This window comes from Urocitellus parryii, chromosome 4 (assembly GCF_045843805.1).
Source record: "Urocitellus parryii isolate mUroPar1 chromosome 4, mUroPar1.hap1, whole genome shotgun sequence".
NCBI classification, from domain to species: Eukaryota; Metazoa; Chordata; class Mammalia; order Rodentia; family Sciuridae; genus Urocitellus; species Urocitellus parryii.
Window position 1 is genome coordinate 55,315,486 of NC_135534.1, and position 22,519 is coordinate 55,338,004.

General features: G+C 35.9%; 2 protein-coding genes across 3 annotated transcripts; one reads left to right on the forward strand and one right to left on the reverse strand.

Moving 5' to 3' along the window:
• The first annotated feature begins 2,847 nt into the window (after positions 1-2,847).
• On the forward strand, positions 2,848-3,783 carry LOC144254400 (olfactory receptor 5P1-like). The gene has a single exon (XM_077797559.1). It carries the CDS (start codon positions 2,851-2,853, stop codon positions 3,781-3,783), a length of 933 nt encoding a protein of 310 aa, XP_077653685.1. The 5' UTR covers positions 2,848-2,850.
• Positions 3,784-14,574: 10,791 nt separating this feature from the next.
• On the reverse strand, positions 14,575-21,708 carry LOC144254401 (olfactory receptor 5P4-like). Of its 2 annotated transcripts, none has more exons than XM_077797560.1 (2): positions 21,700-21,708; positions 14,575-15,513 (listed from the first exon to the last, which is right to left on the reverse strand). In XM_077797560.1, exons 1-2 carry the CDS (start codon positions 21,706-21,708, stop codon positions 14,575-14,577), a joined length of 948 nt encoding a protein of 315 aa, XP_077653686.1. The 2 variants fall into 2 exon arrangements, with proteins under 2 accessions (XP_077653686.1, XP_077653687.1); XM_077797561.1 differs by lacking the exon at positions 21,700-21,708 and adding an exon at positions 20,773-20,799.
• Between the last annotated feature and the right edge of the window lie 811 nt (positions 21,709-22,519).

The following is a 22,519-nucleotide window of genomic DNA, read 5'->3' on the forward strand; positions in this document are numbered from 1 at the left end:
AAAGTATTCATACATCTGTAGACCTTACCTGAAGGGATTGTTATTTAGCTGCAGTTAATAGAAATAAAAAAGATGTACATAAATAAAATTTTCAGAAACACAAAGAATCCCTAATTAAAATAATTTTCATTTTGTAATATTTGAAAGAACCCCTCAGAATTACTTGCATTCTTTGTTTTTTTCTATTGATAAATATAACTTACTTTTCTAACTTTCATTGAATCTTCAGTATAACTGCTATAAGTTTTTGTGTCTTTCCTAATTAGTCATAATTATTTATTTATCATTAATTCTGCTTTCTAACGACTCCTTCAAACCACAGAATTTGGCCTTTGTCCCACGAAAATGGCAGAACATGGAGAAGGCAATAGACTCTCTAATCAAAGTGCAGCCAAGAACTCAACAAATCAGTGAGCAATAAGGAGCAATATGATGTAGCATTTTCATTGTTGCAAAGTATAGGGATAAACTATCATGGAGCACAGAGCACACTTCCTTTGAACTATTGTCTTTAGAAATATAACTAGGAATGGGAATACAATTTAAATTTATCATATTTTGTCATGTTGTCTTCCTGATGTTTGACTCAATTTGTAGGATCCCTTGTCTGATAGATAGTAAAGGAGTTTGAAAAGACAAACGCCCAAAAGGAAAGTTGCTCAATTACATTAAAGTCTATTCATTCAGTGTATTATCATGCAGATCTCAAAAATTATGCTGGTGAAGAATTATTTTTTTAAATATTTATTTTTTAGTTGTAGTTGGATACAATACTTTTATTTTATTTATTTATTTTTATGTGGTGCTGAGGAAAGAACTAAGGGACTCGCAAGTGCTAGGCAAGCCTCTACCGCTGAGCCACAACCCCGGACGGCTCATTACATTAATTTCAATGTAAATTCTTACATTGAAATTAAAATAAATATATCAGAAAGGAGCTCATATTCTGTGCTAATGTGAAAGTATTAGAAGAATTAAATGATTCACTTTGGCATCATCTGCTTTTTACTTGCTAGAAATCACTAAGACACATTATTGTGGGTTATAAGAAGAAAATTGTTAAAGGAAGGAAGAAAATAAGAAAGTAAGGAGTAAAATTTATCCATCCTTGGGGAAATTGGGAATGAAAAATGGAAGATGAAAAGATAAAAATGGAAAGTAAAATGTAAACTGCATTAATAGGATTTTATTAAATGTCATACAACAAGAGGAAGAGACCTAGGAAGACTCCCAAGTTGCAGACATGAGAGTTTGGTGGATGGTGGTATCCAAACAAAGTTTTTTTTTTTTTAAAAAAAATTTGTTCCCATTAGTTATACATGACAGCAGAATGCATTTTGACTCATTGTACACAAATAGAGCACACTTTCTATTTGTCTGGTTATACACGATGTAAAGTCACACCATTTGTGCAATCATACAGGTACATAGGATAATAATATCTATTTTATCCCACCATCTTCCCCTTCCCTATACCCACTCCCCTCTTCTCACTCCCCTCTGCCCAATCCAATGTTCCTCCATCCCCACACCTCTGCCTTAAGGATCTGCACCCACATGTTAGAGAAAACATTTGGCTTTTAGTTTTTTAGGATTGGCTTATTTTGCTTAGCATGATATTCTACAAACTTCATCCATTTACCTGCAAATGCCATAATTTCATCCTTCTTTAAGGCTGAGTAATATCCCATTGTGTATACATACCACAGTTTCTTTATTCATTCATTTATTCAAGGGCATCTAGGTTGGTTTCACAATTTAGCTATTGTGAATTGAGCTACTATAAACACTGATGTGGCTGTGTCACTGTAGTATGCTGATTTTAAGTCCTTTGGATATAGACAAAGGAGTGGATCAAATGGTGGTTCCATTCCAAGTTTTCTAAGGAATCTCCATAATGCTTTCCAGAGTGGTTGCACCAATTTGCCATCCCACCAGCACTGTATGAGTATACCTTTCCCCCAACATCCTCAACAACACTTGTTGTATTCATGATAATTGCCATTCTAAAGGAGTGAGATGAAATATTAGAGTAGTTTTGATTTGCATTTCTCTTATCGCTAGAGAGTTGAACACTTTTTCATATATTTGTTCCTCAATCATATACCTTCTTCTGTGAAGTGTCTGCTCAGTAGCCCATTTATTGATTGGTTTATTTGTTTTATGGTGTTAAGTTTTTTGAATTCTTTATATATATCCTGAAGATTAGTACTCTGTCGGATGTGTGTGTGGTGAAGATTTTCTCCCATTTTATAGGCTCTTTCTTTGCATCATTGATTTTTTTTTTTTTTTTTGCTGAGAAGAAGCTTTTTAGTTTGAATCCATCCCATTTATTGATTTTTTATTTTATTTCTTGCACTATAGGAGTCTTGTTAATGAAGACTAACTAACAGGTCCTAAGCCAATATGATGAAGATTTGGGCCTACTTTTTCTTCTATTAGGCAGAGGGTCTATGGTTCTAAAAATACATACTGTTAATGAGTTATTTGGAGTCTCATTATTCTCAGTTTATTGGAAGTCCCATTCCCAATATCTCATTAAAACTTATGAAACTGGACCTTGGGATAGAGACCTGCCTAAGAGTCAAGGTTTGAGAGACACTTTTATGTAAACATTACATGAATAAATCAATTTCTCAGACTGTAGAGACTGAAGCTCATGCTTCTTTTTTTGCAAAGAGAAAACAATAACAACAACACAATCCATTGGAGCACTGATATTTATAGGTTGGGCAGACAGAGAAGCTACTATGAATGAGTCTATGAAATAATTGAAGAAACAGGAATGTGTGGAATAAAAACATTAAAAAAAATTCTCATTTCCCTTAACAGGAACAAGTCACACAAGAGATGGAGGTTGGAAACCACACCACTGTGACAGAGTTCATCATCTTGGGGTTGACAGAGGATTCTATACTTTGTACCATCTTCTTTGTGATATTTCTAGGAATATATGTTGTCACTTTAGTGGGCAACACCAGCATCATAGCTCTAATAAGAAGCTGTTCTCAGCTTCACACCCCCATGTACCTGTTCCTCAGCCACCTGGCTTTTGTGGACATTGGGTGTTCAATAGCAGTCACACCTATAATGCTTATAGGATTCTTAGGACATGGAACTGTCTTCCCTGTGGCTGGCTGTGAAGCCCAGCTGTGTTTTGTGGTGACATGTGGAACCACTGAGTGCTTCCTACTGGCCGCCATGGCCTATGATCGCTATGTGGCCATCTGCTCTCCTCTGCTGTACTCCACCCACATGTCCCCCAGAGTCTGCCTTCTCTTAGTGGGGGCTTCCTACCTGGGGGGCTGTGTGAATGCTTGGACATTTACTAGTTGTTTATTGAGTCTGTCTTTCTGTGGACCAAATCAAATCCATCACTTTTTCTGTGACTTCTCCCCTTTGTTGAAACTTGCCTGCTCAGATGTCTCCTTAATTGAAATTATCCCTTCCATCTCCTCTGGCTCCATCATCGTGGTCACAGTGTTTGTCATTGCCGTCTCCTACATCTACATCCTCACCACAGTCCTGAAGATGCGCTCCTCTGAAGGGCGCCACAAGGCCTTCTCCACCTGCACCTCCCACCTCACTGCGGTCACTCTCTACTATGGGACCATCACTTTCATCTATGTGATGCCCAAGTCCAGCTATTCCACCAGCCAGAATCGAGTGGTGTCTGTGTTCTACACAGTGGTGATCCCCATGTTGAACCCCCTCATCTACAGCCTGAGGAACAGAGATGTAAAGGAGGCCCTGAGGAAGGCAACTGTCAGAATATATTCTTAGGATTTATTCTTTGAGTTTAAGACTACTTATCTAGTGTTCATGTACTCATATCACACATAGTACCTACCACATGCTTCTTAACTGATTGTTTAAATTAAATAATATTTCTTTGTTCTAACTCTCACCTTTATACACCTATATCAGTTGGGAGATACCTCAAAATCAGTAAAAATGATAGTAATAGTTAGTGCTATTATTGAACTCCTGCAAATGCCAAGCCCTCTTCCTTTATTTAATTCATTTAACAAACAATAATTTGTACTATGTGTCAGGCCCCATTCTAAATGTATTATAGCTGTGAAATCATTTATTTTGCACAACAACCCAATTAAGAGGTGCCATCATTTTTATTTTACAAATAAACTGTCTGGACAAAGAGATAGTCAGTAGAGTACCAATAGTCATACAGGTAAATAGATGTGAAGTCAACATTCAAATCAAGACTCCAAAACCCTGATGCTTCTACATTTAATTTTTCCAAAAAATCTGATGCTGACATTATAAATTTTGCTTACAAATGAGAAAATAAAGTCTTAGGGAGTTCAATAATTTATTCAGATTTATATGGATTCAATTTCTCTGTTTCTAATGCTCAATTCACTTGATCTACACTATTCCACCACAGTCAGTCTACTGATGTCAGCACTGTTAATGGATGTAGGGGATTTGTTTAAGGTTATCAAACCTAAGTTGGTATACTGCATAAACTTTTTGGACAAACTTTATGCAAGGTGGTCTATTTTGTCCAGACACTGGCACAACTGTAAGGCCATGAAAACTGAATTGATTCCTATCTTTTGGGAAATCAGGTCTTGGCACCATCATCACTTGATTTGGCTGGAATTCTAATCATATTTAAATACACATTAAAAAAATAGACTACTGACATAATGTGTCCTTCATTATTTATAGAGCTTTATAAAGGCATTCTAAAATCTAAACACTACAATTAGTATTTTTACAACAAGCATCATTCCATAGGACTAGATTTATAAAGAAATTAGAACTGGCAAAAATTGAGAAATTTTGTCACAGATCACTCTACATAATTGTTTTTCTAAAAAAAGATCTGCTTTTATTTACATTATCATCATCATGAGACTAGAAAGGATGCATGTGGAGAGATTTGCTGCAATTTAGAAACTTCAAAGAAAATACTGACACAACTGTTTATGGTATCTTAAAGCAAATCTGAGAATCTGATTGTCCTTCCTCAGTGTAATGAGATGAGAGAGATGAGTTTGGGAGATACTAAAAAAGTTTGAAGCTGGAAGCAATGGCACACACCTATAATCCCAGAAGTTTGGGAAGCTGAGGCAGGAAGATTGGAAGTAGAATATAGAAAGTGCTTCAAGTACTACATAGATGCCTATGATAAAATACAAGAAGAAAGCTCTTAACTAAACAAAGATTTGTTTTATTTTTGAGAAAAAAATAGAAAAATAAGGCAGTTAGATATTGCTGGCTTTGAAAATAAGAATATTTCTCATTTCTAGTAACTTCCATAAAAATATTCTCAAAGTTGGAAATGGCTTCAGATCAAAGATTAAATCCAGATTGAGACTGTAAGGTCCTCTGTTAAGACCTCCAAATATCTATTCCTTATTAAACCTTCCAGTTGGACTAAGACCTTCTAAATCATGTTCTGAAGGCCCTTCTTTAAAAAATAAAGCTTTTTATAAATTTTACAGGAATTTTCTCACAGCAGTCCCATAAGCCTTCAGAGAAAGAATTATCTGGAAAATTTAGAAGTGTGAATTTTGTCTAACTCAATAGAGTATAATTTGGTACACAGGACTCACCAAGTTATTTTTGACAACTCTCTTGAAATTCATTTACATACTGTACAATTCACAAATCTTTCTGGAAAACTTCCAAGCCAAATCCAAGGAATATGTTATGTTGATGTAAAATAACAACTCTGCTTTGGGAAAATAAGAAAATGGTTTGTTCTGAGCCAAATCTTCACGACCATGGCCCAGGAACACAAGTTACCTGGAACAACATGGTTCTTCTGTGGAAAAAGATACATGAGCTTTTAAAGCCACAAAAGAAAGTAGGTGGGGGTAATTAAGTTGGCAGGCTACAGAGAGATAGGGAAATCTCTTCTATAGGATTTATTTACATGTTATCTCTTTTTTTCTAGATTTATTTTTTAAAAGTACACATCACTTCCATGCATAAATACCATTAATCCTCAGGGTAACACTCTATAGATACTTTTTAAATTGGTGCATTTTAGGTGTTCATGTTGATGGGATTTGTTGTTACATATTCATACATGAACACTGTAGACAATATAATTTGACCAATATCACTCCCCAGCACTTCCCCCTCCCTCCTTACCTCTCATCCCTTGTTCCCTTTCCTCTACTACATCTCCCTTTTATTTTCATGAGATCTGTTCCTCCTTCTTTCCCTTTTACCTATCTTACACATATGAAAGAAAAAATAGGACCCTTGGCACTCTGAGTTTGACTTGTTTTGCTTACCATAATGGTCTCAAGTTCCATTCATTTTCCTAGAAATGACATAATTTCATTTTTCTTTAAGGATGGATAAAACTCCATTGTGTATATATACCACATTTCCTTTATCCATTCATCCATTAATAGACATCTAGGCTGGTTTCATAGTTTTTTTTTATTGTGAATTGTGGTGCTGTAAACATGGATATGCATATATCATATAGCATAATGACTTTAATTCAGATGTTATCTTTAACAAGGTAAGAAAATCTTTTACAGGATTCAGATGTAATCACATTCTTAGCTGTAGAGTTGGTAGACACCTAAGGTCATCTAAGCTTTGTATACATTCTGGAAGTTTTGTCTAGTAGTCATGAGAATGCTAGATCATTCCCAGAGGTTGATAATGAATGTCTATTAAAAGGGACTAAAGATATCCTAAGTTAAATTTGGGTCTTTATATGCAACATTCCATCTCTCCACAATCATGATATTTCAGTCAGAAAAGATCAAATAGTCTGCAGGCTCTTAAATGTAGTTTCAGTTTACAATTAGATACACTTTCTATTTTTTCATTTTATTACATGTGATGGTATTGTAAAGCTTTCCATCAGCTCTTTAAAAATACCATATTCTAGCTGAGTGTAGTGGCACACACCTGTAATCCTAATGTCTCAGGAGACTGAGACAGGAGAATCACAAGTTCAAAGCCAGTCTCAGCAAAAACAAGGTACTAAGCAACTCAGTGAGGCCCTGTCTTTAAATAAAATAGAAAATAGGGCTGAAGATATGGCTCAGTGGTCCAGGGCCCTTCAGTTCAATCCCTGGTACACTCTTCAAAAATTACCATATTCTTCAAATCCTCACTGCCTATGCAAAAATCAGTTAGCTCACAGAGAGCTCAATGTTGGATATATAAATCTGGGAGTCAATATTATTCAAGTGGCACTATGGTTTAAAAGTATTGTCACAATTCAGGTTTTGCCAACGTGGTGATATTTAGAGAGGAGTCCTTTCAGAGGCTATTGGGCCAGAAGAGATCCTGCATTGTGATTGGATAACTTCATAAAAGCACTTGGTGGAGGAAGTTCACTCTCTTCTGCCCTTCTGCCTCCTATCATGTGAACATACAGTGTTTTTTCCCTTTAGAGGATGTCATTCTCACCAGACACCAAATACTGATGCCATAATCTTGGACTTTCAGCCTCCAGAGTTCTGAGAAATTAAATTTTTTTCTTTGTAAGTTACCTAGTTTGTGAGATTCTTTTATAGCAGCACAAAATTGTGATTGGATAACTTTATAAAAGCACTTGGTCGAGGAAGTTCACTCTTGGTCAAGGAAGTTCAAAGTAATGTCTAAATGTGACTAATAATTGGCTGTACATATAAGATCATGAGGAAGAAACCAAGGATAGTCCAACATTTTAAGTTCTGGTAAAGGTTGTACATCTTCATCAATGAGGAATTTACGTAGACAAGAGAGACAGGGAGAAGCCCCAATAAGGAATGTGAAATTACAGAATAACAAAAGAAAAGTGATTCAAAAAGAGAGATGATGGGTACTTTGATGTTTTTCAAATTTGGTGACTTAGGTGATTTAATAAAAGCAGTTTCACAGGGGTGAGATTGAAGCCAGTTGGGAATGTTCTTCATATGTAACTGATAGGTGGAAAGTAATTTCAACAAAAGGAAAGGCCATGAAGCAGAAAAGTGGGGAGCATATTTAAGGAACAGTGAGTAACTAACTCAGTTTTGCAGGGTCATTGTGGGACAATAGAGGGTCATAATGCTGGAAAAATATTATATCACATTGGGGAATTCTATAAAAGTCAGCTTAAGAAATTTATACTTGAATTCATTAAGTTCTGTCTGATGTGTATAATTTATGGATGATAAAATAGTCTATTACTCTATATACCATCTATTTGTTTATAGTATGATAAATATGCTCTTTTGTAAAAAGAAAAGTGTGATTTTTTTCAAAAAATTAAATGTTTTAAAGAATAAACATTGAAGTTTTAAAAACAAATAACTTGTGGAAAATGATGTGTTATTCAGGTTATCTGAAAGAAACAGATGGCTTGTTCAGTCTTGATAATTGAAGGGAATTCAGTAAAGGAGTAATTTACCAGGTCATGGGAAGAATTTAGGAAAAACTAAAGATTTCAGGAGTAATAGTGTTTCCCAGGGCTAGTGACCAGTTCAAGATCTGGAAGGGCAAGAGGTATAGATGATTACAGGAACCTGGAGAGTTATGCTGAGAGGACACCTGTCAAGAGATGTGGCATTTGGTGGAAGGCCACAGCCAACCCAGGTGACCTAAAAGGGAAAGAACCAGGGGAGCACTCAGACTTCAGTCTCCTCTGCCAGGGTTTCCCAGGAGCCACAGGCAAGAGGGTCTGTAGATGGGGTTCATATTGGTCAACCTCTTTAGTTTAGAGTAAAAATAGGCAGAAAAAAAAATCTGGAAAGAGGAACAGGAGACGTCTACCACTATTGGGTTGAAATTAATTTTTCTATTTTTATTTTATGGTGTGTGTACATATTTTTAAAATTTATATAATATGTGAACCACTTTTGTAGAACTGAAAATATTTTTAAGTTCTAAAACTAAAGCTAAAGCTAGAAGCAAGAAGAATATTTTTAAAAAATATTTTTTATAGTAGATGGACACAATACCTTTATTTTATTTTTACATGGTGCTGAGGTTTGAACCTATTGCCTCACTTGTGTTAAGCAAGCGCTCTATCATTGAGCTACAACCCCAACCCAAGAAGAATATTTCTGCCAAAGGGATTATACACAACCAAATTTAGACAGTGCAAGAGTGACTATGCCAGTGGAAAGGAAGTATAGAACTGGAAAGATAGGACAAAAATGAGCTGCAGGTATTTCTCTGGACAAAAATCACCCAAGGATGGAAGTATACAATCATAATTTGATTCCAGTTTACTGGAAGAAGTCTCTCACTCAGTGTCCAACACAGATAACCCTTTTAACCTGAGCACCTACTATATGACTTTTTCTTACCACACACTTCAAAATATTTACTCAAAATTGGTCACCAGAAGAGAAAACTGGCTGTTATTCATCCACATGCACAAATCACACAGGTAGAAATTGCTCATGAGGCTAAGTGTGGGAAAACGGGGTCATAATGCTAGAAGACTGTTATAGTCACATTGGGGTGAGGCTGGATAAATAGAGAGTGTGCTTCAGTCACCCTTAGCTGTTTTACTAAGAGGGTTCCATTTCACGCTTGAATTATTTGAAAATACTTTGTGTCATTCCTATCATTTTCTTCATATTTTAGCAGAAAATTTCTTCTAATAAAGTAGAAAAGTATACAAAGTAAGGTAAAACTAAAAAAAGCCTATAAATGTTTATACATTAAAATATTTTATATATTATATAGAAAAAAGTGAAGAAATCAAAGGACAAACTTGATTATAATATGCTTCCATTTCCTCTGCATATAATTTTCATGCTGAGACTAAAGAAAATTGTCTATTAACTTCTGTCAGAAAGTATGTTAATAAAGTGACTCATTTGTGTGAATAAATAAATTAATAAATTATAAATTAAATTTATAAATTGATTCATTTTATGATTTATAAATAAATGCCATAATGTATATCATCCACAACATTTTATAATAGCTAAAGTCATGTATGAATTAAATATTTTAGCTCCAATATTTAAATAACTATAAGATAGCTGAAGCCAAGAACATGAAGCAGTTGGTCAAAGACTCCTTCAGGCAAATGAGCACCACTGATTTTAGGCCTGAACAACATACTTCCCAGGAGTTCTGGCAACTGAGTGTGCCTCCAGAAGAGGCCCAAGTATCTAGAAATTGCAGCAGACCAGGAATGGCATAAGGACCAAGCTTTCCTTGGTCCTTATGAAATAGAGATTCAGCAAAAAGGTAGGTCCTGGGCCTTTTGGTAGGGTGACAGGGTAAGTACATACTTTGGAGGTCGAAGATGCCAAGGCAGCTAAGATTTACCAGGTCAAGATCCTGAAACCACTGTATAGAAACAAACCTGAAATTCTATGTGCAGTTTTGTCTCAAGAAATTTGACTTCTCCTAAGCCACACAGGGGCTGGCAGGACATCAAAACACCAGGCAAAAGCATCCTGTGGGAGGCTGAAGATCTGAGCAGAGATTTTAGCCTTTTGTAGTGCTAATTTGATAGAGTTAGGCCATTTAAGATGGAGGAGACTGTAACATTCTAAGCTTTTGAGACTCCTAAAGGGTTATACCTTACCTTGAAGTAAGACTAAGCTAGTAATACATCATCACCAACAAAGAATAATGTCCAAGCAGCTCTGGAAATGCTATTTCTGTTCTAATACAATGCAAGTTTAGGAGTATATTGCATACTGAAATATCAGTTGTTTCTGTATGTGAATGATCTCTTTGAGTACAAGATTTCCATTTCCTCAAAGGGATCAATCCAGTGCCTTTGTTACCTGCCAGAAGAAAATCAAATAGATTTTGGAGTAAGACACTCTCATGTACAGACTCTACAATTTTTTATCCTCATTGCCCATCATTAAATTAAAAAAAAAAACACCTGAATTTTATGGTACTCACCTAGCACGTGTGGGGTGCTGGCTTCGATCTTCAGCACCACATAAAAATAAAATAAAAGTATTGCGTCCAACTACAACTAAAACAAAATATTTTAAAAAAACAGAGAATGAGAGAAACTATAAGTTTCCAGGAGAAGATAAAAGTTATATTCCCTTAAACAAAAACAAAGACAAAAGAAAAAAAGATTGATGGTTGATTTTCAAGGAAAATGATTGAAACTAGAAAACAATAAAATTTTATAAGTGCTCTAAGATTTTTAACTGGTAAAAACAAAACCCTCAAACAACAACAGCAAAAAACATCACCAGTAGACTTGCATGAAAATGAAAAACAATATTTTTTAAGGAGGAAAAAATTATGCAGGTATAGGATAGCATAAAATAAAGGAATTAAGAATACCGAAGAGCATAAACCTATAGAAAACCAGGGGAGGTATAACAGGAGAGGAAGCAACAGTTTTGAGAAATAGTGAAGAAACAGCATTAATCACATGGGCAGGTAGGTGATACCTGTAGCCTTAGTTAAAAATGGGAAAGAAAGAATTCTCTTGTAGAATCTTCTTAAAAACAACTTTATTGCAGTGTAATACACATACAGGACTTTTGACAAATGTATGCATCTATATTACCACCATCTCAAAAATAATATACAATGATTTCATGGCCCCCTCTTGTCCCTTTGTTTTTAATCTTCTCCAATACCCTGCTACAGTAAATATTTTATAAATTCTTGAGAAATGTTTATAAGCCCCTAAGTCCCAATCCATTTCAGAAGGGGAATATTTCTCAGAAATTTATATAGATTAAGAAATTTTTAACACAACAGATCAGAATCTTTTAAAATTCCTCTCCCTGCCTATGATCTGTAGTAATTGAAAACTTTTAATAAAATTGTTTGAAATGAGTTTTTGATTTTTCGTAACAGGAATATTGATCTTCACTTACTGACTCACACCTGGCATCTTTCCAAGCCTTCATGCCCTCCTCTTCCAGGATTAGATGAATTGACGGTGAATTTTAAGGGGAAAAGTTAGTTATGCAACTGTATTATTTGACTAGGGCTATATAACAAAGTGATAATTATCTCACAGTTCTGGAGGCTAGAAGTCAAAGATCAAGGTGTTGGCAGGATTGGTTCCCTCTAAGGGCAGTGAAAGAGAATATGTTCCATGTCTCTCTCCTAGCTTCTGAAATTTGAAGGTAGTCTTTGGCATTCCTTGGCACATAGAAGCATCATCCAGATTTCCATCTTTATCTCTGCATGGCATTCTCCCTGCATGATGTCTATCTCCAAAATCCCCCTTTTTTCAAGGACATCAGTCATACTGTATTAGGAATCCACCCTATTCCAGTAAACTCTCATCTTAACAAATTAAATTTGTAATGAACCTATTTCCAAATGCAGTTACATTCTGAAGTATTAAGGGTTAAAAGTTCAATATATGAATTTTGAGAAGACATGATTTACCCCCCAAACAACATCCCAGCCCTTCTTTTTCCCCCTTTCTCTTGGGACCAGGCCTGCCCTCAGTGCTTATGACTGTTTTGGGCCATGTTGTAAGCTGATGGGTAAAAATAGTTTCAATGGAAAGACCTGAATGTCTGTTCAGTGACAGAGAAGGAGAGAGTATCAAATTCTAGGATTCAGAGCATGAAAACAGGGCTTGGGGTTTAGCTCCATGGTAGAACCCTTGTCTAGCATGCACAAGGGTTTGGGTTTGATCCCCAGCAGTGCAAATAACCAAAAGAGAAGAACAACAGAATATGAAAACATGTGTCCACAAATAAAAAGCACGTTCCCTAATGTCATCTCTTTCGTTTCTACAGGTACTATTTTGCTCTTCCATATATCTTCATTTCATTTTCATGCTTCAATTGATTCAAAACTTCTGAGAGTAAAACTAACATAGATCTATAACCTGAACAATAAGGACTTAACAAGACAAATGCATCCACATCTCTTAAGTCTGGATGATTTTAATTACTTGAATCGTTTAGAGTTGAAACACACAGGGCCAATCCAGGCATAGAGTTATCATAATTAATTGAGAAACATTTTAACCTCTAAACCAAAGGGGCTTAGATAAATGAGGTCAATACATAAATATTTTCCTTTTAAGAGAAGGAAAGAGAAGGAATGAGGCCAGCCATGTATAAAGGTGTGCAGTGAGGACTACCCCACGTTTTTTGGAATACCAGTCTCACCAAGAAGTGACATTTACTGAGAAAGGAAATGGAGGAGACAGAGCAGCTTTGGAAGAAATATGATAAATTTGGTCAGAGCACACTGAGAATGAGAATCTGGGGAAAAGGCCAGTGAAGAAGTTCATGTGTTTTTCAAGAAAGACCACTCAGATGGCCATTGACCTCATGGGAGAAGATAGGGTCACTCAAGGCACCATTGGGAGGTGGTGTTGAAGGGCCAGGTGTGGAGGGCAAGGTGAAGAGGACAGCTGGAAGCAGCCTGTGAAAAACGTCAACCAGCCGAGTGCAGGTTCCCACCACAACACTAAGACGGCCCGTCGGAAACCAGGCTGAAAGCATGCCTTGAGAGGTCTCTGTTTGCCTAGGGCCATGTCTGTGGTGTCTTTAGCTCCAGAAGCTTTGCACTGAGGAGGATTATGGGTCCATAAAGATGCAGGTAAACAAGCATAAATGGGGACATAGGACCAATGGCTTTTAGGCTGAAGAAGAGGCACTATCCCTTGATCTGGTCAGAGAAGAACCCAGGAATAGGAGGTCAGCTTGTGAAATGGTCCCTTCACACTGTCTCAGGATTTGTCCAACAGTCTTGCTATACTACTAATAAAAAATTCATCAGCTTAAATGCGAATCAGAAATTATTGCAGAAGAAGTTAACACAGGAGGTAGGGAATCAATTTAGAGGCAATTGCCATAACCAGACTACATCTTGAGCAGTTTTGCAAAGCGCAGTAGGAGAAGCAGTGACACTGGATACCCCTTGAGAGATACAGAAGTGCATGGCAAATATATTTTTTTGGCTTGAACCATAATTTTCTGTATATCAGCTATTACTCAGGGAAGTCCAATGAAATGTCTGCTTCCAAAGTTCTATTCTAGAACTGATCTATGAAGACTTAATAATAAACCTCAGCTGAAATTCACTTTAGTTTCTTCTGTGCTATCTGAGTTGATTCTCATAAGGACCAAGAGCAGAATCATTCATTTTTGCTTTGGTTTAATTAAAAGGAAAATAAGTAGGTTTTTTTTTGTTTTTTTCTGAGACATCAACATCACTGTTTCCAAAAATGTCAATATCCATTGCTCATGGCTAGGAAGGACCTTAAAGGAAGTGACCTGAACTACCTGACTTGTCAATGTTGCTGATTATTACACATCTACTGGGCATTTCTTTCCCAAATGTTATTTTACAAGATAAAACTTTCAATAAATTTGATCTTTGAAATGTCTCTATTTAAATAGGACTCTGTAATTGATAAATAGGAAAGATTTCAAGGTAGCAACTATATTCTGAAGTATTCTTACCTTGTAAAATCCATATTTCTTTTGAATCCAGCAGCTGATCGTGTAAATGACACATTTAACTTCAAAAAATGGAAATAAACATTGGCTTTCCATATTGACAAGGAGCAGTCCGCTGACATGAAGTAATTAAGTTAATGAGAAATATCATTAAAATATCAAGCACCAATGTCCCCCAAATCATTGATTTTGTTATTTGTGGATTTATATCTGATTTAATTCAAGAAAACCAATGTCTTCTAGCCATCAATTTTCTCATGGCCTCTTTCACTTCCTTGTTCCTCAGACTATAGATGAGAGGGTTCAACATGGGGATCACCACTGTGTAGATCACAGAGGCCACTTTGACCTGATCAGCTGAGTAGCTTGACTTGGGCATTACATACACAAACAAAACTGTCCCATAAAACAGAGTGACTGCGGTGAGGTGAGAAGTGCAGGTAGAGAAAGCCTTGTTCCTTCCCTCGGTGGAGCGCATCTTCACGATGGAGTGGAGGATGTATATGTAGGACACAATTATGGTAAACAATGTGCTTATCAGAACAGAGGCAGAAGAGATGGCAGGAGAAATCTCAGCGATGTAAACATGGCCACAAGAAAGCTTCAGGAGTGGGAAGAGGTCACAGAAAAAGTGGTTGATTTTATTTGGGCCACAGAAGGACAGGTTCATCAAACAGCCTGTAAATGATGATGCATTCATGCAACCACCCAGGTAGGATGCCCCCAACAGAAGGAAGCAGACCAGTGGGGACATCTGGGTGGAGTACAGCAGGGGAGAACAGATGGCTACATATCGGTCATAGGCCATGGTGGCCAGGAGAAAGCACTCTGTTGTCCCAAAAGCGACATCTGAGCCGAGCTGGGCTATGCAGCCTGTGAGAGGGATAGTAGTTTTTTCTCTTAAGAAACTGATGAGCATTATTGGTGTAACTGACGTGGAATATCCTATGTCCACAAAGGCCAAGTGGCTGAGGAAGAGGTACATTGGGGTGTGAAGCTGCTGGCTGCTTCGGATTAACAGGATTATGCTGATATTCCCCACTATGGTCACTGCATACACTGCTAGGAAAACCACAAAGAGGATGGCACATAGTGTGCGATTGTCTGTTAATCCCAAAATGATGAACTCTGTCATTGCCGTATTGTTTTCAGTCTCCATCTCTCCATTTAATGGTGCCTACCAAAACCAGAACCAGAGGCAGTTTAACTGGCTGAAATGACCCCATGATTAATGTGTGCACCTAAATATAAGCTTGCAGTTAAGTTTTTAAAAATGGCAAATTTTGTTTCACTTATAGAATACTTTGGGTACACAAGTTTTCTTTTCAAATTCTATAAAATATTAAAATTGAAAACTCAATTATCTTAGAACCCAGATATTAGATTTCTAATTGTGCACCATAGAGCAAGTCTAATCCCTATGTGCACAAGAAATATATAAATGGATGTTTACAACATTGATGGTAATAACATAACTATAAATAACTTAAATGTTCATGGGAAGGCCAGCTCTTAGTTTTTCTATTCCCATCCCAATGTACCTCTGCCCTATGTTCTCTATTTAGTAAATGCTCTCTCTATTTATGCAGCTTACTGGGCCAATAAAGATAGAATTGACTTGGATAACTCTTTCTTTCTGACTTTCTCACTTTCCTGGAATAATAATCATACTGTTAATTATTATAATCAATACCAAGAGCTGGCTCATGTCTATATTCAAGATGGAAAGGCCAAACAGAATTTTTAGTACTGTTATGAGATATTTCATAATGTGTCCTAGATTATTTCTTTATCATACCTTTTTATGCTTATGGGATTGTGTGAAGCAATAACAGTCTAGGTGACATTATGGACTAGCATTATAAGTAAATAGAAATACTTGGTGACTTGCATTAGGTTATTTTTAGTTTTGCCAGTTCCAATAAGCAATGGTATGGAAATAAGTAGTAAGGGCACTTGACACAAGCAGGAGGATTAGGGAGGTCAGGGTGTTGTAGCTAGCTAGGAAAGCGAGAAAATTACATTGAAAGAAAGATTATAATTAGCATTTCAGAATAATGGTTCTGAAATATAGCACATGAGCAAAGACAGGGGAGAATGCTAGTCACGTTCATCCTTTTCCAAGACTCTAATCTAAAGACCAGCATATTCTTTAGAATAATTTGATTTTCCTTCAAAAACCCCTATTTGAAGAATAATTTTTTTAAATGTTTTTTTTAGTTGTAGTTGGACACAATACCTGTATTTTATTTATTTTTATGTGGTGCTGAGGATCAAACCCAGGGTCTTGCACATGCTAGGCGAGTGCTCTACTGCTGAGCCCCAGCCTCAGCCCCTAAAGAATATTTTTTAAAATGCATATGTAACTATCAGCAACCATGCTCTGAGCCAAAGATTCTGTCAAATTGTATACTATCAACATCACATAGGAGTAAGTGTCAGAATTCTCAGATTCTTTTTTATCTAGACAAAGACTCAAACCAGAAATATATTTTTAAAGAAAATAGGCATATAAAAGACACACATATTTCTAAAGTTGGATTATGGTGCCAGATACTAGATTCCTGCTTGTGTACCATAGAGCAAGTCTAATCCCTATGTGCACAAGAAATATATAAATGGATATTTACAACACTGATTGTAATAACATAATCTATAAATAACTTAAATGTTCATGGGAAGGCCAGCTCTTAGTTTAGTGATGTGTAGAAATATCATGGACTTTGGGGCCATGAAAACCTGGCATTAGTTTCTAACTCTACTTCTTATAGTATATGGAATCATGAGAATATTATAAGAATTTCTTGATTTTCTGTTTTCTTATCTGTAAAAAAGGAGATACATACCTCATGTGATTCTTGTGTTAATTTGTATGATGTAGATAAAACACCAAGCCCTGTTTTCAAAGTAGAGGAATAACAAATAGGTTCTCAATTTCTAACAGTTTCTTTGAAATAGTAATTTGTTATTTCTGGAATGTACAGGAGAATGAAATATTTCTATGTTGTTAAAAAAATAAGAAGTATAAACTAGTTAAATATCTACTGAAACAGTGGGGAGAGGCTCCAAGGAATTGTTGCTGTATAGCAAAGCCATATTTAAGTGTCATTTTGGTCATTTGGGATATTGCCCCAAATTACTTACTTCACTTGAAGTTACGAATTAATTACTGCACTTGTTTTGTAAAATTACACAGACAATTCACTAGAGAGAGAATTAAATGTACTCACCTACTGGGACAGAGAACTAAAATGTGTACATGATTATGTAAAAGTCTGAGCGAAATATTTTCTAAATACTCAGGGGTTTCATTTATTTTTAATTAAATGATGTGAAAAAATAAATCACAACATTTTGCTATAATTTAAGTTGATTTTTAGATTAAAATGACTAATATGCTTGCAGCAGTTTGTGGCACTGCTGAAATGTGGCCATATTCAGTGGCCCAGGTATGCATGCCACCAACACTTAGAGATAATTTGGGTTTGGTTTACAAAGATGCATCCAATAGAATTGCAATATTATTTTCATAGAAGTGACATAAACTTTAAAAATAATATATTTCTACATTTTTTTTGTAGTAGGGATTTAACCCAGGGATGCTTTACCATTGAGCTACATCCTAAGTCCTTTTTATTTTTCATTTTGAGACAGGGTCTCACTAAGTTGCTGAGGGCCTGGATAAATTGCTGGTCTTGAACTTGCAATTCTCCTGTCTATCTCCTGAGTCACTGGGATTACAGGCCTGTGCCACCACAACCAGTTATTTCCCATATTTTATAGATTTGTCCTAGACATGATATGCGTTACACTGATTACTGGTAGACATAATAACTCTCTCTTTCTCTGTCTGTTATCTACTCTGGTCCACTATTGTGTGTGTTTTCAAATAGAACAATAAAGGTTACACTAACATTTTTTAAGACTCTGACATATATAGTTTCTGCATTGCCTGTTCACTTGTCATCACCACCATTAGCTTGTGGTGTTTTTTAACTATGGCTACATAACACAATATTCACTATGTTAAAAGTCAGGTTCCTTTTATCCTGAATTGGAGAGTCCATAGGAAATTCTTTTTTGGAAAAAGGCTAAGCCTGATGATCTACATTTGGAGGATCTAGCAGCTCAAACATCTCGACTTCAACAAATTAGGAAATGGACATGTTGTCAGGTTCCATGTGTCCTAGAAAGACAGTTCATTTAGGTTTTAAAAAAACATGACTGTCCAGGTTCTTGGCCTTTCCACCAAAGAATTGAGCCAGACAGCAGAAGTTAGCGAGGAAGGGTTTATTGAAAGCAAAAGTATAATCTGGGAGTGTACTGGGAGTGGGCCGAGCTGTGAAGTAGCTCAAGTTCCCATCAACGCAGTGGAGATTGCTTTTTTTGGTATGTGCTAGCTCTCCACTTCTCTCCTGTGTGGATTTGGGGTTGATTGGCACCTTGATTGACAGCTGAACCTGACACAATTTCTTTTATACTGTAAAATAGTAAGTTTCTGCCTGCCCCCTTCCCCTGGAAAATGCATAAAAGAGGAACAAATTGAAATGCTAAAAATATGTTGACAAGCAAAGAGTTAAATTTAGGTCAGTCCCTCGGGCTATTTCATATAAAGGGCTTTCCCTTCAGGGGCTTGAATTTCTCCTTGTGGTCATCTAACTTCTTCCCTTTAACCTCACAAAGACCCAGTTTTGTCTCAGAGGCTGGGCTTCAGGTGGAGTGTCAGGGGGGTGGCAACCTCCCTTCTGCTTTTTCTGTTCCTTCCCATGCCCTATCTCCTACCTAACGTGACTGTGACTGATGAGTGACACAAATAGGTAGTCAATGAGTCCATAAAAACATCCCAGATCACATCTGGGAGAATTAAATTCCTTTCATTCCTGTCTTTCCACTAACATTTTGTTCACAACTCTTGACTACTACTACTACTTTTCTTTTAAAAATCCTTTAAAAATCTTCCTCTTTCCCTGGTGTGAAGATACAGTCTCTATGACTGTTTTTGTATCCATATTTAATGGTCCAGTACTAGAAATACAGGAGGCATAAAATAGACATTTGTTGAATTGATGTTAAATCATTTTTTTTAATCTATGCTATGGCCAATTAAAATAGTAACTCTGACATCTCTATCTTTACTCAAGAGTCAAGAGTGTAGCTCTGTGGTAGAGTATGTGACTAAAATTATTCATCTTGTTTAACTCAAAGTTTGTGCCTATGGATGAGTAACTCCCCATGTCCCCTACCCTCAGGTGTTGGACCCACAATTCTATTCTTTCAGTCAGAGAACTTGACTATTTTAGATACTTTATTTAAGTGGAATCATGTAACACCAGTCCTTCTGTGACTGGTTTATTTCATTTTGCATAATATCTTAAAGGACATTGAAGTTGCATATCACAGAATTTCCTTTTCTTTTAAGCTGAATAAAATTCCACTGTATGTATATGCCACATTTTCTTTATCCATTCACCTGTCAAAGGCGATTTAGTCAGTCTTTACATCTTAGCTATTTTGAACAGTGCTGCAATGAACATGGATTAATTGAATCCAGAAAATACTGATTTCAATTATTTTGGACAAATACTCAGAAGACATGTTTCTGGATCATACAGTGTTTTTTATTCTTAATTTTTAAATGAACCCTTATATTGTATTCCTTGGGGGGGACTGTTGAGAGCCACAGCGGGTCAGAATGACGCCTGGCATTTGCCAGAGGGAATGTTTGAAAGGTGATGCCAGCAAACCATTGAGATGATGACTTGAGTTAAGCTATATATAATTGCTGTGATGCTGGATTGATTGTATTGTATATTTGACCTTTACTGTCAGGCAAGGGGGCGTTGCTTGGGGAAGGTCCGGAGGAGGGATTTCCGGTTGGTGTGTGGTGTGTCCTGGGAGAAGGCCGTGTGTGTGGCGTTCGAGGGAGTTCGGAAATAAAGTTTGTCCCTGCTTGAGTGGCTCCTGATTTGTGCCCAGCCAGATTGCGGCAGGGGACTGTACCATTTTTCATTCCCACCAATGGTGTACAGACTCTAAATTCCCCATATCCATGAACACACTTCTTGTCTTTTTTAAAAAAACAATAGCCATTTATGCAAGCATGAGACAATATCTAATTTTGGTTTTGATTTACATTCAAGTAATGACAAGTGACATTGATCATCTTTTAATTATCCAGTGGCTATTTTTGTCTTCTTTGGAAGAGATATAATTTTATGTAGCTATTTATATGTCTTCTTAGTTCATTTTTAATTGGGTTATTAGAGGGTTTTTTTAGTTATTGAGTTAAAAGTGTTCCTTATATGTTTTGGAAATTAAATCTTTATCAGGTACATGCAAATATTTTCTCATTCCATAGAATGCCTTTTCACTCTGATGATAGTTTTCTTTGCTGAGCAGGAGCTTTTTAGTTTGACACAGTCCTTTTGTCTATCTTTGCTTTCATTGCCTGTGCTTTGGGTCAATTTAAAAAAAAAAAAATCATTGCCCAGAGCAATGTCGTGAAGCTGCCCCCTATGTTTTGTTTAAGAAATTTTTTAGTTTCCAATCTTACATTAAGTCTTTACCCATTTTGAGTTTAGTTTTGCAAATGGTATAAGATAGAGGTCTAATTTGATCCATTTATATTCACTTATTTAATTTCCCAATACCATTTGTTGAGGAGATTTTCCATTCTCCATTATGTAGTCATGGCACTTAAGTATCATTTGAGCATGCCTGTAAGGTTTATATATGAAATTCCTATCTATTATTCTGATCATATGTCTATCTTTATACCAGTATCATACTGTTTCAATTATTGTAAAGGTATTTTGAAAGTATGATGCTTCAGCTTTGTTCTTTTTTCTCAAGATTATTTTGGCTATTTGGAGTCCTTGTGGTTCCATATGAGTTTTAGGATTAATTTTTTCACTTATGGCAAGAATATAATTGGGATTTGATAAGGATTGTCTTGATTCTATAAATTGCTTTGAGTAATGTGAACATTTTAACAATATTAGGTCTTCCAATCTATGAACACAGATGCCTTTTCATTTGGTTATATTTTCTACCATTACATTCATCAATGTTTTGCAGGTGTCAGGGTACAGATCTTTTCTTTCCTTAGTTTATTCCTATGTATTTTACTCTTTTGGACTATTTTAGAATAGGATTATTTCTTAATTTCTTTTCAAATAGTCCATTGTTAATGTATAGAAAAGCAGCTGATATTTTTGTTTTTTATCTTACAACTTTATTGAATTCCTTTATTAATTCTGACAGCTTTTTGGATGAATATTTATCTTTTGACTACTGATTTTTGTCCATTTATGTTTAAAGTAATTATTTATAAGTAAGGACTTACTAGTGCCATTTTGCTAATTATTTTCTCTTTCATGGTTCATCTTTTCCTGTTCTACTGTCTTCCTTCATGATTTGTTGATTTTTTTATAGTAACATTCTTTGATTCCTTTCTCTTTTTTGTCTTCATAGGTGTTTTCTTTGCAATTATCATGAGGTTTATAAAATATCTTATAGTTATAACTATTTTAGGCTGATAATCTTAATTACACAGAAAACTCTATACTTGCCAGGTATGAGGGCTTATGCCTGTAATCCCAGTGATTCTGGAGGATGAAGCAGGAGGAAAATAAGTATGAGGCCAGCCTGGGTAACTTAATGAGACTCTGTCTCAAAATAAAAAATAAAAAGGGTTGAAGATGCATTCAGTGATAGAGTACCCCCAGGTTCAATCGCCAGCACCATCTTCCTGGTATCACTTCCCTTATCTTCCATTCTTATCAGAAAGAAGAATTCATGTGAGACAGATACTGTATACATTTATAATTTTGCCCAGAGTATTTTATCAAATATAATCTTAGTATAGTAGGAATAGGTTATGTATCTTCTCAACAACCTATAAGGAAAAAAATGGGAGAAAGGACCACTTGAAGTCAGGTTGGAGTTGGGAGAAGAAGGTTGAAGGTTGAAGTCATGTTGGTTGCCAAGAGTTATCACTGGGAAAATTACATCAGTAAAGAAAAGGTATAGTAGTATAAGTATAGTGCAAAAGTTTTAAGGAAAAAATTGTTAAAAGAAAAATGAACTAGATGCCTAACTAACAGGGTATTATATAATTAAAAAGTCTTGAAATAATAAAATGATAGAAATGAGAACATATTAGC